At 31.9% G+C, this 22,206-nt stretch overlaps 1 protein-coding gene across 1 annotated transcript in view; it reads right to left on the bottom strand.

Annotated features, from left to right (window-relative positions):
- Window positions 1-3,044: 3,044 nt before the first annotated feature.
- LOC127727216 (G-protein coupled receptor moody-like) overlaps window positions 3,045-22,206 on the bottom strand; it is a 29,577-nt gene continuing 10,415 nt past the window's right edge. The window contains exons 2-4 of the mRNA XM_052234690.1: window positions 18,089-18,253; window positions 10,666-10,869; window positions 3,045-6,136 (exon numbers count right to left, since the gene is read on the bottom strand). Coding sequence (XP_052090650.1) covers window positions 5,262-6,136; window positions 10,666-10,869; window positions 18,089-18,227 — 1,218 coding nt within the window. The 5' untranslated portion in view covers window positions 18,228-18,253 and the 3' untranslated portion in view covers window positions 3,045-5,261. The remainder of the gene's footprint in view (window positions 6,137-10,665; window positions 10,870-18,088; window positions 18,254-22,206) is intronic.

The raw sequence follows: 22,206 nt of genomic DNA, 5'->3' as shown, positions 1-22,206 counted from the left end.
GTATTAGACTTGATATACAAATAAGGAGATGTGGTATAATTGCCAATAAGATAACTATCCACCACATTTCACCCGAAGTGGATGTAAGCAATTATAGGCCACCGTATGGCCTTCAATATTAGGGAAGCTCTGCAAAGTTAGAAGCTGTAATAAAAGTCGGAAAATTAGGACTGTCACTTGAAAATTAAGGTATGCTGAAAATACAGAGAAGAAATCATTACTGATCATTATTCGAAAGACTGACAAACAATGGATAAAAAGACAAAAAATGAACCAATAGTGAAAAAACTGCACGTGAAACACGAACCCACCTGAAATTCTGACTGGACTTATATTAGTTGCTTCGACAGGGAACTTAGGTCCTCTACAACTATTTATTTTGGCTGTTAAGTTTGAACATAAATTTGTGTGGACGTTTTTGAATGTTTAATGTATATGCTTTGATTAATTTGATTCACGATTGCTTCCTTAAATTTCACCGCCTTAACTCAAAAGTCTTTACCACGGCGATTTTGAATGACGTTGTTTTTATTATTCCCTAATGGTGGTTAATATTTTGTTATACATTTTATGGGTGTTTTTTCAGTATCTTGTATGTTGTTCATTTATTGTGACGTTGTTTTTTTTATTTAAACTGCGTGCATTGTAACGTAATAAAATGGCTTCGGTATTTGCATGGTTTATGTGATGTATTTTGTCTTTTAATTATGAACTTTAAAATATACATGTATCATAACATACATGTATATTATGATACATGTATGTTTTAAATAATACATACTGCAATTATACTGACATTAAGTTATAACTCCCTAAGGCGTAATTTTGTGGTACTTTTCTGTTATGTGTGGGTCATTTGATTTGCTTATAACGTTTTCTTTTTCTTTTTGATTTCATTTCTTTTGGCCAGTATACTCAATGAAGATTTTTTCAAAGATACCTTGACGGTTGGAATCTTTTGTCAATTCACCGGTGCTAATTTCCGAGAGTAAAATCCGTTCGTTAGCCAGTGCATCTGTACTAGTATGATGACATGTTACATTTTATAAAAAAATCCCAGTTTATATAATGTAAAAAATATTTAGAATTAGTTTGCAACTCATTTCTCTCAGACAAAGTTGACCCTTTTTTAATTGGCTTTCTAAACTTACCGTTTTATACTTGATGAAAGTTATACAAAGATCACGCAAAAAAACATTTTTACCCCCTCCCTCTAAAGAATGATAAACAAATTCTCTCAGGAAAATTTACATACTTCGATAATGGATAAAAATTTCAAACTTCAAAAATTCAAAGATTTAGTTTAGCTCTTCAACTGTTTCGGTTCTTATAAATCCTTGGCTTTCAAATATTTGGCTTTGAACATTCCTGATGAAGTTAACAAAGAAACGCGCTTTTGACGCATGCAATTTTTGTAGCGTTGTTTTTCATTAATTAAGTATTTATGAACAAGACTAGTGTTTTTTGGTAGGATTCAGTTGAAGATAATAGATATCTTACAAAAACACACATGCTAGTGTGACATTAGAATTTTATTCATGCAAAAAAAACACAAGCACACGCTTTACACGGAAATAGCTTAACGTATTTTGTCGATTCCCTCTTTTCTAATTTCCATTTGGAAGTTAACAAATGCCTTGTTTTGCTACGTGCATTTTAACATCAATATCATGTGCTACTTACATCTGTTACATACAATACAAAGAACGTTTTGTCAGTGCAATGGGCGTGCAATGTTTGTATGACGCTAATAGAATTAAACGCAATGTGTAAAATGACAATGAATAAAGCTTTGCACCTAAAATGCACTTTTCGTGGTATAATATGCAATTAGATAAGTAATAAGATAACTTCCTCTGTGTAGTTAAACAGAGTGAAATGATTTATTCTTTACAAATTGTATTTTATTTAATCCATGTTAGTCTTGTGGGTTTTTTTTAAATTTTGGTTCATTTGTATGTTTCGGGGGTTAGTGTGATCGAACTAGTGTACATATTCTGTTTAGGGGCCTGCTGAAGCCCGCCCCCGGATGCGGTATTTTCCCGCTGCGTTGAAGACTCATTTTTGGCCTTGGGCTGTTTTCTGCTAATTGGTAGGGTTGTTGTCTCTTTGACACATTCCCCGTTTCCTTTCTCGATTCTATTTATTAAGTGGAGGTTTTCATCTTTATAAAGTATAGGCCTACACCTCACTTAATTGAAATACTTTTTTTTTATAATTGACTCCTTATTGACGGTATTCCTTTTACATGAATATTTTATAATTTTCCATTTGAGCATCAATCCTTAAAAGTATTGTAGAGATACAAAAGGGATATACAAACTCATAAGTCGAAGACAAATTGAAAACGTCATGGCAAAATATACAACAACAAAAAAACGACGAAAAGAAAAGCCGCAGTCAAAAACACACAACATAGAAGAACTAAACTAAACTAAACACTGAGCAAACAAACCCCTCCACAAAAACCGAGGTGATCTCACGTGCTCCGGAAGGGTAAGCAGCTCCTGTGTCAACTGTAATAAACAAATGTAAAAGGCAAGACAAGATCTATAAATGTCAAACTCCTCCAATAGGAATCATAACTATTTTGCAGCTTTATATTGTCATGACCTTATATCTATATATATATATTATATTGAACATTGTATTGTAAGTGTCATCAAACCCATATTTCCTGTAGGATTTGTATCAAATTATGATCAAAGATTAATATCAGGTATGTCTCGGACGAGTTATAAAATCAGCACTGATCAATTATTTTAAATCGAGTTATGTCCTTTGGAAATGTTAATTCTATGAAAAATTGCATTGTAAGCACTCTGTCGCCTACAACTCTTGTCGGATTTTTATGAAATTCATATCAAAGATTTTTATCTGCCAGTTCCTGGACGACTTTGATAATCAGCACAAACAAACTATTTTTACAGGAGATAAGACATTGAAAGTTATTTTGAAAATTGCAATGTGGCTAAATATAACTTTGAAAGAGATGAAGCGGTTTGGATATGTGTGTTGGCAATACGTTCAATGAAAAAGTGAAATCTCCACAAAATGGAAAAATGATCTGCTTTTAATGTTCTGTAGAAATATATAAATGTTATGAATTTATTACTGGCAATATGTCAGTTTAATTGTACAGATTAAATGGAATAATAGTACAGCGCATCAATAAATAACTAAGTGCAACAAGTACTATTAGTCAGATTTAGCATTCAATGTGTTATGGCATCAGAAACGCTATTGATTAAACAATTAAAATTTTTTTATAGTGCAGAAAACTTAAAGATCTTTAGCAATAACATATATTGATGAAACAAAAACATAAATCTATCAAAGACTTCAAAAAGCCAAACTTGATCGTTGCATTGTGTTTCCTTGCAGCTCTTAAGTGTAAGGTACATGAAAGCGGAGGATTAATTACATCATTTATAGCTACCAAATGTTCTGTAATATCAGATTAGATCAGAATTTGATTTAAATATCACATACACGGATGGTTTATGAATTAAGTTATGTCTACGGATATACTAATCTGCCTTATCACCAACTCCTAATTTAAAGATTTAAACACCGGTTAACACAGCGAGAGTGTCACTTCTAGACCAAGAACTGTTCTGTCTTGTTTTTACCGAGTTTTTGTTGTTAGATCGTTAGTTGTTTGTGATTTTTTGTGTTTTTTTTGGCAGCTCTACTATTTCTTTTTTCTTTTCTCAATGCCATTTTATGTGTTCTATTTCGACCTATAGGCTTGAATTCCATCTTGAAACTTCTTCAAAAATTGTTAAACTGGAAGTACAAGGCGTAAAACCTAAAAAGTATAGTTTTTTCTAAAGATAATTAACAAAAACATGGACACTTTACCATAAATAAGAACATTATGATATAGATATAACAAAATATTTTGTTTAATACCGATATCAGTACTCCTTGATGATTGCTATAACAAGGACATTACCGAAACAAGTTTCAAATAAAGACATTACTTTAAATGTTGTAAGATTACTTGGTTGACCATTTTGAAATCAATATTAAAGATAGCATAAACTATATATTACTGGCCGTAGCCAATCCAGTCTTCATTACGTAGTATATGGCTATTCAAAGATCACCATGGGTGATATTATGGATGCAACTAGATAAGTAATTTCAGCTACAAGAATCCCAAATCTTGGTGTGTTTGTCTTTTAGTCGTATTTCTTTTGGCAATGGTAATCGTTTTTTTCTTTGCTTTTTTATTACCCCTAGGTATCTTCAATGCATTCGGTATTCAAAAGCTTGCAGCTGCTACTCAGACTTTATAAAATGACGCCAGTGTCTGAACAGATAGTTGATGAACAAGGCCCTAGGGTTATGTCAAAGAACGTGTCGTGGTTCTAAAAAAAACGTTCATCGGAAGATACCAAGACCTTCTTGATAAAAAGTAAAATCACAAAAATACTAAACTCCGAGGAAAATTCAAAAAGGAAAGTCCCTAATCAACCGTATCAACTTCACAAATAATACATGATGGTCTTTAATTATAGATTCTAGGTACTGACGTTGTTTATCATCTTTTTTAGCCATGGAGTTGTCAGTTTATTTTCGATTTATGAGTTTGAATGTCCCTCTGGTATCTTTCGCCCCTCTTTAAATTTTTGATAATATTTCTTTTGGCGTGGCTCGGTATCTATATTTTCATTAGTGGTGTTGTGCTATATTCATTTTTTGTATTTTTGTCTTTCATTTTTGCTCATGCCATTTTATTTTTTTCTCTGTTAACATAGTTACTTGTTTTTATGGTGATTAAGATTATAACACAATGTTGACTGCTGTACTCCTATTTTTGACATGTTTGTCTATAATGTCTGTTTGTTTTGCTCACACATTGTTGTTAATATAATGGAATTATATGCGACTGTCATACAATTGAGAGGGTTAGCTAGCTATAAAACCAAGTTTAATCCATCATTTTCTACACAAGGAAATGCCTGTACCAAGTCAGAATTATAACAGTTGTTTTCCATACGTTGATTTGTTTGAGCTTTGATTTTACCATTTTATAATGGACTTTTCGGTTTGAATTTTCCTTGGAGTTTGGTATTTTTGTTATTTTGTTATTTTAACTATCGTTCATTGAAGATCAAGGGCATTTAATACGTATAATCAATTGTCCACATTTTTTTCAATAATCATTCAGATTATTGTAAACAAGAGTCAAATATTCATGTTTACTTTAGTCAGTTTTCCAGTCTGTTTTTTTTCACAGCATATTGTCCGCCTCATTCAAGTGTAAATGTTGGTCGTTTTTCATTCATTGAAGAATCATTCATCATACATGGGTCATGGTTATTGTTAGTGGACACTTCTTCGGAAGTAGGCTTTGAATCAATATTACAATGCTTGACCATCAATAAAGGATAAATTCCCGACTGAAGATCAGATGACATTCTTGAATTAGATTTTCCTTTCATTTGATTACTACTGTTTAAAAATGAACTTTTTTTTGTTGATGTTAGTGAATAAGTAGTAAGATAATTGTTGAAACAACATACTAATTCGCGATAAGCCTGTCTAAACTGAGAGTTCATAAGTCCGTATACTAAAGGATTCGCAGCACTTCCCAAATAGATTGAAATTTGACAAAACATATGATACTGTTTCGACAATACAATATTCCAGTCGATCATCCCAGTAACTGTGCACGGAAAGTAAGAGAGAGAAAACACCAGAAAAATTATCAGCATCATCCTGGTCATGTGCATTTCTTTTGCATGATTGTGTACATCTAGTGACGATGGATTGCGTCCAATTTTACCAATGCGCTGGTGACTTTTCCTTGTCGTATGATATATCCGTGCGTAGTAATACACTATAAGAAAACATGGGAGAACAGCACGTACTACCATCAAGAATATTTTGAATAATTGACTTCTGTGATCAAGTAATAGATTACACGTGACCATCATTGGAACATATCCAAATTGTCCCCATATACCAACCAAAGCTGGAATGAGGCACACAGCTGGTACCAACCATGCAACCATCAACATCAAGATAATATTTCTACGTGTATATAGCTGTTTGTATGCTCCTATATCTAATACCAATTTGTAGCGGTTAAAAGCAATCAGTGTAAGTGTTATAATTGTTGTTCCTGAAAATAAAAAAATAAAAGATGAAGTTGAAGAACATTAATTGCCTTCCTGTAATACTGTGAAAACTTTTTTTAAATTTTACTAGGGCTTGAATAAACTCATCTTAAATACTAGGCTTACAATAAAAAGTAAAATAAAACAAATAACGAAGGATACAAATGATACATCAGTGACGCTCGAATAAAAAAAGTTAAAAATGCCAAGTAAACTGCGAAGTGGAAGAGCATTGAGGATCACAAATGTTGAAAGGGTTTTGCCAAACACAGCTAAATTAATCTATTCCTGTGGTTAATAATCCTTAGTATTTCGAAAAATTCAAAGTTTTGTAATCAATTAATTCATAATTATAACCATATCAATGATAATTCATGTCAAGACAGATATGCTGACTACTGTGCTGGTGATACCATCCGGGAGGACCCCCCCCCCCCCCCCCAGGAGTGTCATCGACACAATGGTTGTAAATAAACTCATCATAAATACAAGGCTTAAAATTGTGTATACCACACGCGCGTTTCGTCTTCAAAAGACTCATCAGTGCCGATCGATTAAATAAAAAGTTAAAAAGGTCAAATAAAGTACGAAGTGGAAAAGAATTGAGGAACCAAATTCCGAAACGGTTGTGCAAAACACAGCTACGGGTAATCTATTCCTGCAGTAGAAAATCATTAGTATTTCGAAAAATTCAAAGTTTGGTAAACAGTTAATTTTAAACTATGACCATATCAATGATAATTCATGTCAATATAGAAGTGTTGACTACTAGGCTGATGATACCCTCGAGGAGGAAAACTCCAACAGCAGTGTTTGTAAATAAACGCATCATAAATACAAGTTAATTAAAGTTCGTGTTTTTTTATGGATGGATATTTTCCATGACATTTAAACCCGACGAAATAGTAACCTACACACAACATTACTTTCTCAAATTAAAACCACGAAAGTTATGAGAAAATATTTACATCATTTTAATGAAATAGTGAAAGAATAATTGAACGAAAATCAAAAACTGCAGTATTAGAGAAGGTTTACAAGGTCAAAATGGTATATATGAATTGTTAACATATGTTTCTATGGGCTTTAAAAGTTTAATGTAGGTGCATAATTTTGGATTGTTTGCATCTCATACGTTTGTAAAGTTAGAATTTAGTATGGAGCTTCGAGACATTTGTAAACTTTTAAAGTAAAGAAAAAGCAGTCGATCATGGTAGTTGCAAATACATGTGGATCTTTTTTGTGCATGAGCATAAACTCTGCCGGAAAAAAATATTTAACAGAAAGATAACAGATTGATCTTTTTAAAGCATTTATTTGTATCTCTGCCTCCGGCAACAGGTTTTTGGGAAACATCTTAATAATGGGAAATAATCTCATCGATAAAGACATTTGGGTACCCCTTTTTATGTTCAGACGTGTTAGTTGACTGTTTTGTCTTCAAAACGTATTAAGCAAAACATATTTGATACATCATCTCACTTCAAATTCCATTGTTTTTATATATCTGGGCTACGTGTTGATATCATAACACTAAAAGAGGGACGAAAGATACCAGAGGGACAGTCAAACTCATAGATCGAAAACAAACTGACAACGCCATGGCCAAAAATAAAAAGACAAACAGACAAATAATAGTACAAATGACACAACATAGAAAACTAAAGACTAAGCAACACGAACTCCACCAAAAACTGGGGGTGATCTCAGGTGCTCCGGAAGGGTAAGCAGATCCTGCTCCACATGTGGCACCAACAGTGTTGCTTATGTTATTACAAATCCGGTAAATTGTCTTATTCGGCAAGTCACATTCGTGAAAAGGGAAGGGTATTGTAGTTACGACATAATGAACATATCCGATATCATCTGTGAAACGGTTATTCCATAACGGTCAACCAACTCGTGATTGCGCCCGTAAAATTTACGAAGGGATGATTTCAACTTCACCATTTGGAACTCTTGGCTTAATAGCTTCCTTGTGAGCAGCAATCTTCTATCAAGGAAATCATGATAGGAAACACAAGCCCGGGAATATCGTATCAATTGGGAGATATATACTCCGTATGCAGGCGCTGCTGGAATGTTGCTACATAGAAATGGAAAGTTCACAATTGGGAAGCTGAAATCATTTCTTTTGTCGTAAAGAGAGTTTTCAACCGACCCTCATTGTCAATTTCTAGATGTAAGTCAAGATATGAGGCAGACTTAACTGTATCTGTAGTATCCTTTATCTCTAGTTCGATGGGATAGGTTCGTTCAACATAGTCACCAAATTTTGTATTATTTAGTGAGAGAACATCATCTATATAGCGGAACGTAGAGTTAACGGATATTGCTAACTTCTTATCTTTCTTCCTAAAAAGTTCCTGTATGAAGTCAGCCTCATAATAATAAAGAAACAAGTCTGCAAGAAGAGGGGCACAATTGGTTCCCATTGGAATTCCGACAGTCTGTTGAAAATCACGTCCTCCAAACGTATCAAATATAATGTCAATCAAGAAATCAAGTATCTTGATGATGTCAGTTTCAGAGAATTGTTTGTTTGAATCAGAGTGATTCTTTACAAAGTAGGATTTATCCTTCCCCAAGACAAGATACTTGTATCTACGTTCGCCATTCTTTTTAATGAAACAAAGTAATACGAACTCTTTCAATTTGTCTTTTAGTTTGGAATGGGGAATACTTGTGTAAAGTGTAGAAAAGTCAAATGGTTTGATACTATTGCAAGATGAGAGAGTCTTAGATTGTATGTACTCTAAAAGATCTTTGGAATTTTTTAGTATCCACATCTGATTCACGCCACCTCTAGAATAGGCAGTTTCACAATAACTTTGGAGCCCGGCTTTGATTGCTGATAAAATAGATGTTAATAATTTAGAAAGAGGTTTCGTGGAGCGCTTGGAAGACCCAGCAATATACCGTTGTTTGTAAGGACACTTATGTAGTTTAGGTATCCAATACAGTGATGGAAGATCCAGTTCTTCATCTTTGGTTGAAATTCCAAAGGAACATAGAACAGACCTATGATTATCCAGGATTTCCTCTTTGGTAAGTGTCGTGAGGGTATATGTTGAGTTTCCAAGTGAATTGTCAATACCTAATTCATTTATCAAGCAGTTTATTTAATGATATTTACACACAAAAACGATGTTGTTTGGGGCTTTATCTGCGGGGACAACAACATATTTGTCATGGAGGTAGGACAAGTGTTTTGCAACATTTGGGTCTTTAAAAATTGATGTAGCTTGGGTATTGATATGCCCATTTAGTTTCTTAATTCGGATTTGTATCAACGACCTCACAGCCTTAATCCATTCGGAAAGAGTATCTACGTCTTCTTTCTCGCGTTTAGCCCATTGCCTGGCATAATCCTCAAAAATACACAGCAACCAAGAAATAAAGTATATGGGTCAAGAGAAATACCTTTCTAATGAGTCTTAACAACAGAGTATGTGTTTTTGAATAAAAACCTTCCCGCTACTACAAATGTTAAAATTTGAGGTGTACTTCTTACTTGTATTGTATTTTATTTTCGTACACTCATTTTTCAATAAAAAGTTAGTCATATTGATTATTTTTCCTTGAAATGTACTAAAAAATGAAAGAAGTAATGTAGGACACACCATGCACTAACACCCTGTAACATTTTACTGATAACCCTTGACGACAGACTTTACAAGTGGATCTTAAAAATGCATAACTTCAAACAAAAAGTTCTGTGTGTGTATTATCTAAGGTAATTTGTCTTCAACCCCTCTACCCTTCCATGAAATATTTGATTTTTTTAAACTTTCGCAAATTCACCCTGATAACTAATCAGACAATAATTTTAAGTTGAAAAAAGGCATAAAAGTACATTACATGATGCTTAATAGTTAGTAGATACATTTGTGTTTTGAAATACAACTTTCATGTAAGAATGATAATGATGCTATGTAGATAAATTTATCTGTTTTCAAGAGCTAAACTGACAGCGCGTCATCCCTACAATGGCTTCCATTTTCGTATTGAAAATAAATAGGTGGCGTAATGGGGAAATAATTTTGACGAAGTAGAATTCTTACTGAGAAAGTACTCAGTAATTGATATTTTAGAATTATATGATATGTAATCGATAAAAGAGAGGCGAACGATACCAATGGGGCATTCACACTTATAAGTCGAAACATAACATCTTCACTGAATTCGATGCACTTATTTATTAATTGTTTCATTTTACTGATCTGTTGCTTTCCATTTTTTTTATTCAGGCTTTCTGCTTTTACATATGTTGTCAGGTGTTGAATTAATGACAATTTACATGTGTTTATCTTAACAAAAAGAAAATTTTACCAATGGTAATGCTATTAGTTTTAAATCGATCAAATGTTAACTTATATTTTTTGTAGTAATTATTTTTAATTTGGCAATTTTAAGGCTATCTCGAATTCACCGCAGTTATAATTAAAAAGATGCGTTTTCATAAAGAACACTTTAAACTGAATTCTTGTCAATGTAACAATGCCTGTTTTGAAATATGAATTCATTTACTTACCAGTTAATGTATATCCCCAAAAGCCAACCAATTTGCATAGAGTAGATGTTGTATACCAACCATCGGAAATATATGTGTAGATGTTAAAAGGTAATACACATCCCAAAAGTAATAGATCGCAAACTGCTAAATTCATTACAAAGACATTTGATATTGTCTGTAACTTCTTCTTTTTCTTTATGGCTAAAATTACCATGATATTGCCTGAAATAATAAAGTTAAGATTATTACAATAAATTATAGAATTTTGAATGTCAAAATCACCATAATTTTTGTTTGAATTTCTCATTTTAATCTCTTTTTGAAATAATAAGTCCTGGAACAACACACAGAGATACTTTCATTTTGGACAAGTTTATGTGCAAGAAAGAAAATGAAACGAGAATAATAATAGTAATGATAGTATTGAAGACAGACAAAAAAAACCAGAAATCTTCAAACGACAAAATTACACAAGTACAGAGTTTATATAGAAAAAAGATGAAAGATCCAATTTGTTTGTTTCCAAATACTTTTAGAGAGAGACTAATTGATTGAATATTTTTGCTTAACGCCACCTTAGCACAAATATGTTTTATTATGGCGATCCAATATTAAGGGAATTAATATTTATCAACCAAAAAACCAGACGCAAAAATTGAGCAACAACAGTATGTAAAATAGTTCTATTCAGCGAAAAGAAAGCTTTGAAAAGACAATCCCTGATTTGTTATATACATTATATAAACATTTAGAGCTAAATTCCTAAAGTGGAATAACACTCCAATAATGAATCTATAATTATGTGATAAAGTGAAGTGAACAGTTTGTCCATTTACGGTAACTATATTCGTGATGAAAGAAATGTGTGAGCTATGAAAATAATACGTTCTATGAAATCTGATACCTCCCTTCAAAAATGTATACTCGGTAAGAATGAGCCAACAGAACATCAATATCAAAGTAAGAAATATTAACAAAAGAAAAGAAAATTCCTCTCGTTTGTTTTGAGTTGTTGTATGAAGATTACCATGATAAATTGTTTTTTTTGTGAAAATCATCGATCATTGTCAATGTTGGATTTAGTAATTTTCAACTTTAGAGGAATACATTTTATTTGTATATTCAGAAACGAATGTGATTGTTCATAGAAAAAAAAATATCTTAACATCTTAAAGTATTGTTGAAACTAGCAATCAGAATAAATTTCATTGTGTATGATTCCCATCGAATTCCAATCTTTGACGGTATAGTTTATCATAATGAAAAAATAAGTTCAACCAAATCTTAGTATCTTCAATTAGCATTTTATAATTAAAATAGAAATTGTAACAACTGTAGCACATATAACTGCCTTTTATCAAAAGACCATTTAAAGAAATAGGAGAATTTATAATTGATAAAATTAAGTTGTAGTGTAGTATAGACAGTAAGTAAAGTATCAACGGAGAAAAACTGACCGAATACCAATGTTACTTAGCCAACACTTTGAATGAGTTTTGTTCTTCACAAGTGGTTAATACCACTTTTGATATAAACATAGGCTATACAATTAAGATGAGATTTGTTTAAAACAAACTTATAATTCATTTTTTTAAATGATCCCTGTTTTAATTCTTTATCAAGAGAACACGCATATCTGATGTTTTACTCTGACACATTCAATGACTTGTCAGAGAAATAATCAGTGGACCATTAATTCATTAATATATATATACAAGCACGCACCAGATTTATAATGTGTTATTTTCATTTGTTATCAATAATGAGTGCAATCAGTTTATTCGAGAGTGAACAAAATAAACAGCAATTCGTAAGCATCCTGTGCAGATGACAATTAGATTGAACAATGCCAATGGCAGAGTAATCATAAATAATAGTAATATCAAATGAATATGTTGTGGGCGTTTCTTAATATGGGATTGCAGATTTAATAAAAATTTAAATATTGTTTTCCCATTTAGTAACATAAACTTTGATTTTCAGCTTACCGATAATATCCTGCTTTTTTAATGATAATTTCCTGTTTTGAAGGGGCATTGCTTACGAATTAGACAAAACATTTGAAATACGATTCTTTTTGCTTTAAGTATTAATAAAAGCGGAAATTTGAAATAAAATTTTGTTACAAGCGATCAGTTTGGCCCAGATTTGTCAAAATAACATCAAAAACATCGCTCATGTATTATTCACCTGCAAGACAATAATATAACCTCATTGAATCCGTTTTCATGTCAACTTCAATTGAAACTCTTAGCTGAAGATGGTTTACGCATCTACTAAACTTGTTCAACTATTAAAAGGAAAAGAATGTCAACATTGAAAGTGAAACAGGGGTGACTGATTCGATCCACAAAAAAATCATTCTTATACAGGTAAACACGATGATTAACATATTTTTTTAACCTATATTATGAAATCAAACAGACCTAGAATAATCTAATTGCACGTGGTCACTATCTATTTATATCTATATTTATGCTTATATCGAGTTATATGACTGTCGGCAGTCTTCGGAATTCATCTCGATGGTGAATTATATGGCGTCTAGATTAAAATACACACCACGATGATACATATCAGCGAATCCATGTATTGCTAATTGTTTATTTTAGACTTTTTTTGTAATTTTGATATACGTTTTAGTATGTTATAAATCAAATATGAGAATTTGAGTGAAATCCGTGAACATGAATTTGACAAGTGCTAAAACACTGTTGATTATCAGTATGTGATACATTTCTATACAACAACGTAAACTTGAGGTATGTCAATGAGTTCTATTTTACAAGACATCTCATTCATAATGATTTTTACTATAGAAAACTAAATTTTCGAAACACACATATGAAGTATAAAATTAAAATTAGTACTTTGGTGTTACGTCATCATTTTTTTTTTTTATCTCAAACCCAACGTCCAGTAGAGTTTTCTCGTGTCGAATATGTACACAAATTTTCATCGACAATTATACTGATCTAAAAGTAAAATAACAAAAATCCCGAATTCCAAAGAGAATTCAAAACGGAAAGTCCTTTATCAAATGGCAAAATCAAAATCTCAAACACATCAAACGAATGGAAAACAACTGTCATATTCCTGACTTGGTACAGGCATGTAGAAAATGGTGGATTGAACCTGGTTTTGTAGCTAGCTAAACCTCTCACTTGTATAACAGTCGCATAAAATTCCATTATATTGACAACAATGTGTGAACAAATCAAACAGACATAATAGGTAAAAATGTCAAAAAAGGGGTACAGTAGTCAACACTCTGTTATAATCTTAAAGACCAAACAAACAAACACATATGTGAACAAAGAAAAACAAAATGGCATATAGAAAAAGCATATAAGCAAAAATGAAAGACAGGAATAGAAAAAATGACCATAGCACAATAACACAATGGCGGGATGTATAAGTACCGAGCCACGCCAAAAGGATATTACCAACAAAATGGACTAAACAGTAAAGGATGATAATTTACAAAGACAAATAAAAGAACAATATAACACGTTATTAAGATGATAAACAACTTCATTACCTAGAATCTATACTTCAAGACCATCATGTATTATTTGTGAAGTTGATACAGAATATTTATCAACAAGGTCTTGGTATCTTCCGATATCCAAAGTGTCTTCTAATCTTGATGATCCCTGACCATCTAACAAATTATTTTCCACCATAACACCACTTCTTCTGAATTTTGTTTGTTTGCCATTTATACGTTTGAATTGATAGAAAACACAAAGGGATAGAGATATGTAACCTTATTGGAATTCAGTAAAACTTGTTTCTGTGCATATGAAATTAATCAAGGAAATCATCGTTTCAAGGAAAAATGTGCATGCTAGAAGCTTCTTTACAGTTGAATTCTATTTTTACAATTATGTGATATCCGCTGAGAGGTAAAAGAGGACTTGCACAAAGTTTGTTGACTATGTTGAATGCATCTATTCCATCGAACTTGAAATCAAGGATACAACAGATACAGTTAAGTCTGCCTCATATCTTGACTCACATCTAGGAATTGACAATGAGGGTCGGTTGAGAACTAAACTTTACTACAAAAAAGATGATTTAGCTATCAAATTGTAAACTTTTCATTTTAAAGAATCAACATTCCAGCAGCACCTCAATATGGAGTATAGATCTCCTAGTTGATACGATATTCCGGAGCTTGCATTTCATATCATGACTCCCTTGATAGGTGGTTGCTGCTTACAAGGAAGCTATTGAACCAAAAATTCCAAGTGGTGAAGTTGAAGTCAACCCTTCGAAAATTCTACGGACGCCATCACGAATTGATTAACCATGAAGAAATATCTGTTTCACAGATGACGATGGAGGTGTTCCGACTGTTGTAACCACAATCCCGTCTTCTTTACCTCGAATGTGACCTACCCAATCAGACTTATCACCGAGTTTGTACTTACATGAGGAACACGACAGGTGCCATATGGGGAGCAGGATCTGCTTACCGTTCCGAAGCACCTGAGATCACCCCCGGGTTTTGGTGGGGTTCGTGTTGCTCAGTCTTTAGTTTTTTATGTTATGTTAAGTGTACTGCTGTTTATCTTTTCGTCGTTTTTATTTTTTTGCCATGGCGTTGTCTGTTTGTTTTGGACGTATGCGTTTGAATTTCTCTTGGCTATCTTTCGCCTCTCTTTGAAAATAGTCGATCAAAACAACACAGATAGTGTTTTTTTTAGATAAAGTAATTTCATTTACAATTAAATCCTGCTGAGGAGTATGTAGAAAGATAGAAATAAGAAGATGTGTTATAAGTGCCAATGAGACAACTTTCCATCCAAGTCACAATGTGTAACAAGTAAACAATTATAGATCAAAGTACGGCCTTCAACACGGAGCCTTGGCTCACACCGAACAGCAAGCTATAAACGGCCCCAAACTAACTAGTGTAAAACAATTAAAACAGGAAAACTAACGGTCCAATCTATATAAAAAACGAGAAACGAGAAACACTTATGCACCACATCAACAAACGACAACCACTGAACAACATGCTCCTGACTTAGAACAGGTGCATACGAATGCAGCTGGTTTAAACGTTTTAACAGGCGCCAACCGTCATCCTTACCTGAAACAGTAGTGTAACATTACAACATAAAAAGACACGCTATAAAATATCAATTGAAATGGCTTAACTCGATCATAAAGACCTATAAACAAAATCAAGTAAACATACACTGAACGAATAAATTTGATCTATGACACAATATAAATACAATATTAATAAAAAAAGATGTAAAACAATGCCAGAAAGACATCTATAACCTGTGACAAAATGGCGTTAAATAAGATAACGTACACAGTTAAATTTGAATATAATAATTTTGTTGTTAGAAGTACGGACATATTTACAAAATAAATAAATTTTTTGTTCACAGTACGAGTACAGAAGTGAAAATTTATCGTCATACTAAAGTCTTGATTGATTTCTAAACGATTTTGTTATGTCGCATTCGGTATTGACATAATTGAAGAAAACAGGACGGAATTTTTTGATACGACAAGTTGAACAAATTCGTGGTAGTCTGTGACACAGATATTTCATAAAAAATTAAAATATCGATACAGAGGACAGTGTAACCCATGGCATAAGAATATATGCACCTGGAGTGCAAGCGGGTGATAAACGATTCCATAAATCATTTCATAAGTATTCATGAAAACATACGTGTGTTACCGTGCGACATACGGAAAATTGCTTAGTTTTCACGATTGAAAATAATTTTACCCTGGAAAAGCTGATCGATAAAAAATGTATTTCAATAGAAAAAGAGACAGTTTTTAAAGGACCTTATATCGTATAAAAATGGTAAATGCTACTTTAACCATATATTAGTTATTGCTATATATACACGAATTGACTGCATGACCAACTGCTGAATGAATAGTATGATTGGTTAACAATTGCTAACCATAATAAAATTGAGAATGGAAATGGGGAATGTGTCAAAGAGACAACAACTCGACCATAGAGCAGACAAAAGACATGTTTTTGGACGAGCGAACAAAATATAACTCTTTGATTTCGGACGATTTTTCATCTGTATTTTTTTCTCACCAAAAACTGATAATACCAATAATAGACTACAAGTACGTTGAAAGGAAAAAAAATGAAAATCCAAAGCTTATAAATAAAAAAAAAGTATGAAGTACAATTGGTTCATGTTTTGAAGAAATGTAAAAATATCATTCACATAAATTCAATAAATGAGAGGCTGAAAGATACCAATTATAGTAAATATAACCAAAAGTAGTTTACCGATGTTCAAATCTCATAAATCGATTAAAAAGACAAATCAAGGTAACTGACAAAAACTGAGGAAATTGCATTCTTCAAAGGGATATGAAAAAGGGAGTTGAAAAACATATATCGTATCGGTCAACCAACTCTTGACAGTGACCGTTAACCTATAAAGTGTCGATTTCAGTCGTTCTACCATTTGACTTTTTTGTGTTAGGAACCCATCCCTGCTAACGAAGTCCGTATAACATGAACATGTCAGGCCGTAACGTATCAATCAAGATATGTATACACAATACGATTGAACAGAAGGCTTGTTACTGCTGAAAAAAATGGTTGACAATTTGTCATAGTTTTCGTCCATCTGTGTCAATGTCAAGGAAAGAGAAAGATATGAAATAGATCTTCTAGATTTTGAAGTATCCTTGATTCAAGTTCACTGGGATATATGAGATAGATGCATTTATCTAAATTTTGGCAAATTGAGAGACAGAACATCAATCATATATATGGAAGTGAAATTTAGGAAATTTGCAAGATGTTTTTTTTTTTCTTTTTGTCTTTGAGAAGATTGTGTATGAGTTCTTCTTTACATGTGCGTTTTGGTGATATCAACCTCTTTATATTTGTTTTTGAATTCTGTGCGATGCGTCGCAAAGTAAGATTTTTTATGACCTAAACAAGAAAGTTGTATCTACGATTCCCGTTTTTATAGAAAAAGCTCTGTTCAATGAGATAATGTATTTGATCTTTCAATGAAACATAGAAAAAAATGGTGTAAAGCGTAAAAAAAATCAAAAATTATGATATTACTGCAAAATAGTAAAGAATAGGATCAAAACTTTTGCAGTAGACCTGAACAATTTTTAAGAATCCACTGCTGATTGACGCCACTCGTTAAATATACCTACATTTTTGTCGTGAAGATAGGATAAAGTATCCACAACCTCAGGTCTCTAAAAAGATAAGAAGCCCATGTGCTCATTGTACGTCGCAGATTTTGATTTTGTAAACAAGAACGGATATTATATACATATATAAGTAGGTGTACATCACAACTCAAAACCGATCAGTATCTTTTGACAATCGTAAACTATGATGACGCTAACAAGGCTTTATAAGCCTCTTTAATCTCTATAGATTTGCAGAAGTTAAATATCAAAATACCTGTGCATCCAACACCAATAACAAGTCCCACAAGAGTCACTGCCAGAAGTACCCATGCGTCCTGATTGACGAGTATCTCAAATGTTTTGTAATTTGGTCTTGTTTCTGTGATGTTTAAAGCATTTGCCAAAAGCTTCATGTTCAAAGTTCTGCAGTATTTGGTATCTGAAGAAGACAAAAGTGAGATCATATTACCTTTCTCTGTTATATATAACATTGATATAGAATAATTTTAATAAACCTCTGTTTCATAATAGGATCGGTTATTTAATAAGTGTGAGCACAGAGTGGGTTTAATCTAAGAACTGTAAATATAAACAACTTTTAACCTCTTTGAACGGAATATCGCCCAAGAAATGAATGAAAGTTATAGCCAGTTTGATAATCTAATTTTTCCACACCTATAAATGAATTGTCAAAATAATACAGATTTTCAAACATCATGATGTCACGTAGCACACGAATGACATGGTCAATCAAAGAAAGAATATACCATATTACATTAGCACTATATAACACATCATGTGGTATAAGAAACTCTTTAGATTTTTGTTCTTTCAATTGACAAGTTCCGTTTTAGTTGCAGTTCAGTGTTTAGTTCATGTGTTTGATGTACGAATAAAAAAATTACCCATAATACTTCAGATATTAAAAAAAAGACTGAAAAGTTGATGTACTATTACAGATAATTTTTTAATAATATTTAGAACAATTTTAAACTAATTTCTTTTGACAATTGTTTTCAAAAGATAACACCATTTCGTCTGATTATTATTGATTGCCATTTAAGATTTTTAATTGATAAAAAAGACAGAAATGGAGAGAGAGCTTTTATAATTGACTATGCGGTACGGGTTTTGCTCAATGTTGAAAGCCGTCCGGTAACTTTTAGATGTTAACTTTTACGTCATTTGGTGTCTGGTGGAGAGTTGTCTCATTGGCAATCATATCACATCTTCTTATTTTATAACGCTTTGTACAGTTCAAGTGTTAAAATAAATAGTAGAGAGCAAAAGTACGAGGATAACCCAATTTTATACTATGAAACTTTATTCATAGTCATGGAAAACGGAGGATAAATGATAGTGTTAGGCTTAGAAGTATTCATCGTCGTAAATTTCTTCAAATTGCTCTTAATATCGGCTAAAGTTAATTATTGTAACAGTAGAAAATATTTAAGGCGTCTTATTCCGTGATTAACATTTATTCCGTAATGGAACTGTTATCTAGATATACAATTCAAGTATTCTGCAGTAAGCATACAAATATACAACTGGGATCGATAAAGCAAATTCTCTATATCTTCAATATAAAGTCAGCTTCAATCATATGAAATTATCGTCAAACTTGAATTCAATTCCAGAATGAAAGACAAGATAAGGTTTTTGAATAAACAGTACACTTTAAGACAGACTTAGATAAATTCCTTGACAGAAATTGTGTTTGTCATGAAACACATATGGACAGACACAATAATACAGTTTGCAACTCTGCTGTGAAAATTAGGAACAACTGATAAATAGTAATGAATTGATTTACATAGCAGTGTTATCATTTATCAGCAAAAAGTTCAGATTTTGGCAATTAAACCAGAAAAATACAAGATAGTACAGCGATTCATATTGTCATACAAAAGCAGAGATAAGATATCAATTTGATGACAGAAAAATAGATCCAGTCAATATTTCATTCCAAATCCATAACACAAAACAACTCTGAAGGTGTTACTGCATCAGAAAAATTTGAGATAATGACACTTTTCCTCAGAAAACGCCCCTCAGATATGAGAAGCCTAAATCTAATTCTTACACATAACTTCAGATGGTTATCATGAATATCTACCTTAGAGTCTGAAATTAAACATTTCTACAGATTCTATCATGAAAATTGAATTCTTGAATACTTTTATTTTTTGGTATTTTAAGAATGGAAACTGTTTGAAAATTTATTTACACATATGTAACTGTATGAGTTTGAAATTTTCATATTTACTCCTATTCAATATAAATTATATGATAGTTTATACACAATATATATGTGCATTTAATCCAAAATTTTATTGAAAAAAACATTGAGAATAAGTCTTCTTGTTAAGATAAAAAGTTGTGTATGACAGTTGTATTTGTGAAATATATCTTTCAGCTGCTATCTCTAAACAATTGAAGTGCTATATATAGATGCGACGATTGGTGAAAAGGGAATAATAGTAGTTTCAATATATATCTTTTTACAATTTAAAATATCAAAAATAATTTAGAATTATTCTGAGACTAGTCATATTAACGTTATTTTTTTATTTTTTTATTACTGAAGATTTTGTATTATTTTTTCTCATTTAATTAGGATTTTGCTTGGTGCATGTTTTTAGTATTTGCATTTTGATGTTCGTTGGATTCAATATAAATAAGAAGATGTGGTATGAGTGCCAATGAGTCAATACCAGTTCTAAAAAATCATCGTTTGAAATTAGCCAAAATCTCTATTGATATCTGTTAAAGTTAATGATTGTAACGTTAGAAATTATTCTAAACGTTTTGTTCTGTGATTAAACTGTTATTTAAATATACATTTAACGTGTTCTGAGGTAAGCATACAAGATATACAGCTGCGATAAGTGAAGCATTTGTTCTATATTCGTCGATGTAAAGTCAGATTTATAAATCATATGAAATCATCCTCATTCTTGGATTCAGTTCCAAAATTCAAAACGAGACAAGTTTTCCAAATTCATATCAAATAATGCCAAGTAATCTGTTAAATAAGTAAAACATCTTACCACAATGAAATACTTTGCGCATTCAGAAACTACAGAAAATGAATGCTTCTACTCTCCAGATTTCATTCAGTCTGCCATTGAATGGAGCGTTCATATTGTGTGGTATCTTTTTTTTTTAAATTACCAATGAAGTGGGCAATTGTATTAGAGTGTATCAAAACCCATAGCCTAGAGCAAGGAAATGATGTGACCATAGCATTAAAAAACAGATCTTAATTAGAAATAGTTACGAAAAGTGATACTTAATGATCTCGATGAATCCGTTTATTTTACCAGAAAGCGAGTAATATGACAAACATAAGTTTCGTAGTACCGACACCAAAAAGTGTGTTTTTTTTCAAAAATAGAAGTTCTTTTTGAAATGATGAGTAAGCTTCTTTATGGAGTTTTGTGTTTGTTTCCAAAGTTCAGTTGGTTTGTCAAATTAGCGTTTTCGTATGTAGATCAAATGCATTTGTTTTCATTTTTCTGGATCCTGTTGTTGACGAACACATTAAAATTATCACATTTTCAACCCTTCAACTGGTTGGTTCTCTTGTGGTTGTGCTAGATAGTTTTTACCTCCTGTGATTAAATAATATACATGTGTTCTGTGCAATTTTTGTTTGTTTTTTATCCGCCATACATTGAAAAGCTCATTATTCATTTTAGGTCATTTGGGAAATCGCCCATACAGTAATTATCTTTGTCCTACATTTTTCAGTTCATTAAACTTTAATCTTTATGTCATGAAATGCCCTTTAAAAATAATGCCGTCAGTCGTATATAATAGAAATTGTCAAATGTAATGTGTTAAAGGACGACCCAAGAGGAAAGTATGACACAATCAATCGTTTGATTTAACCTTTTATAATGGTACAAGATCCATGCAAAATTTGAGATTTAAAAAGTCGGTCACTTGTGAATGGTAGATACAAACCATTATTTATTTTTTTTAATGAAATTCTGCTGTTTAAAAAAAAAAATCCGGAAAATGACAATTAACAGTCATCATGCAAATTAATTTTATAATCTAGTTAAATCTTATCATCAAAAAATTTTTTTGCGCGGATATGAATAATAAATGCTATTACGGTCGAGATTAGATTCAGCCTGCCATCATTGCAGCGTCCATATTTAGGTTCTAAGTTTTCCTAATTTGTTAAAATAAAATCAAAATGAAAAGCGCAATACATAACATGCATAGTAATTAAAGTATAAATATAACCGAAAATTGATACCTTTGAACTCTTTCGAATTGGGTAAATTCCTTTTTAATTTGCCAATATGCATAGATTATTTTTTAGTCCAAAATTCCTTTTAAAAAAGTACGACTGCTAGTTTATGCAGTTTGTTTAGTTTC

This window comes from Mytilus californianus, unplaced genomic scaffold (assembly GCF_021869535.1).
Source record: "Mytilus californianus isolate M0D057914Y unplaced genomic scaffold, xbMytCali1.0.p SCAF_19, whole genome shotgun sequence".
In the NCBI taxonomy this organism is placed as follows: domain Eukaryota; kingdom Metazoa; phylum Mollusca; class Bivalvia; order Mytilida; family Mytilidae; genus Mytilus; species Mytilus californianus.
Note: the sequence above shows the minus strand (reverse complement) of the source record. Positions and strands in the feature narration are given on the sequence as shown.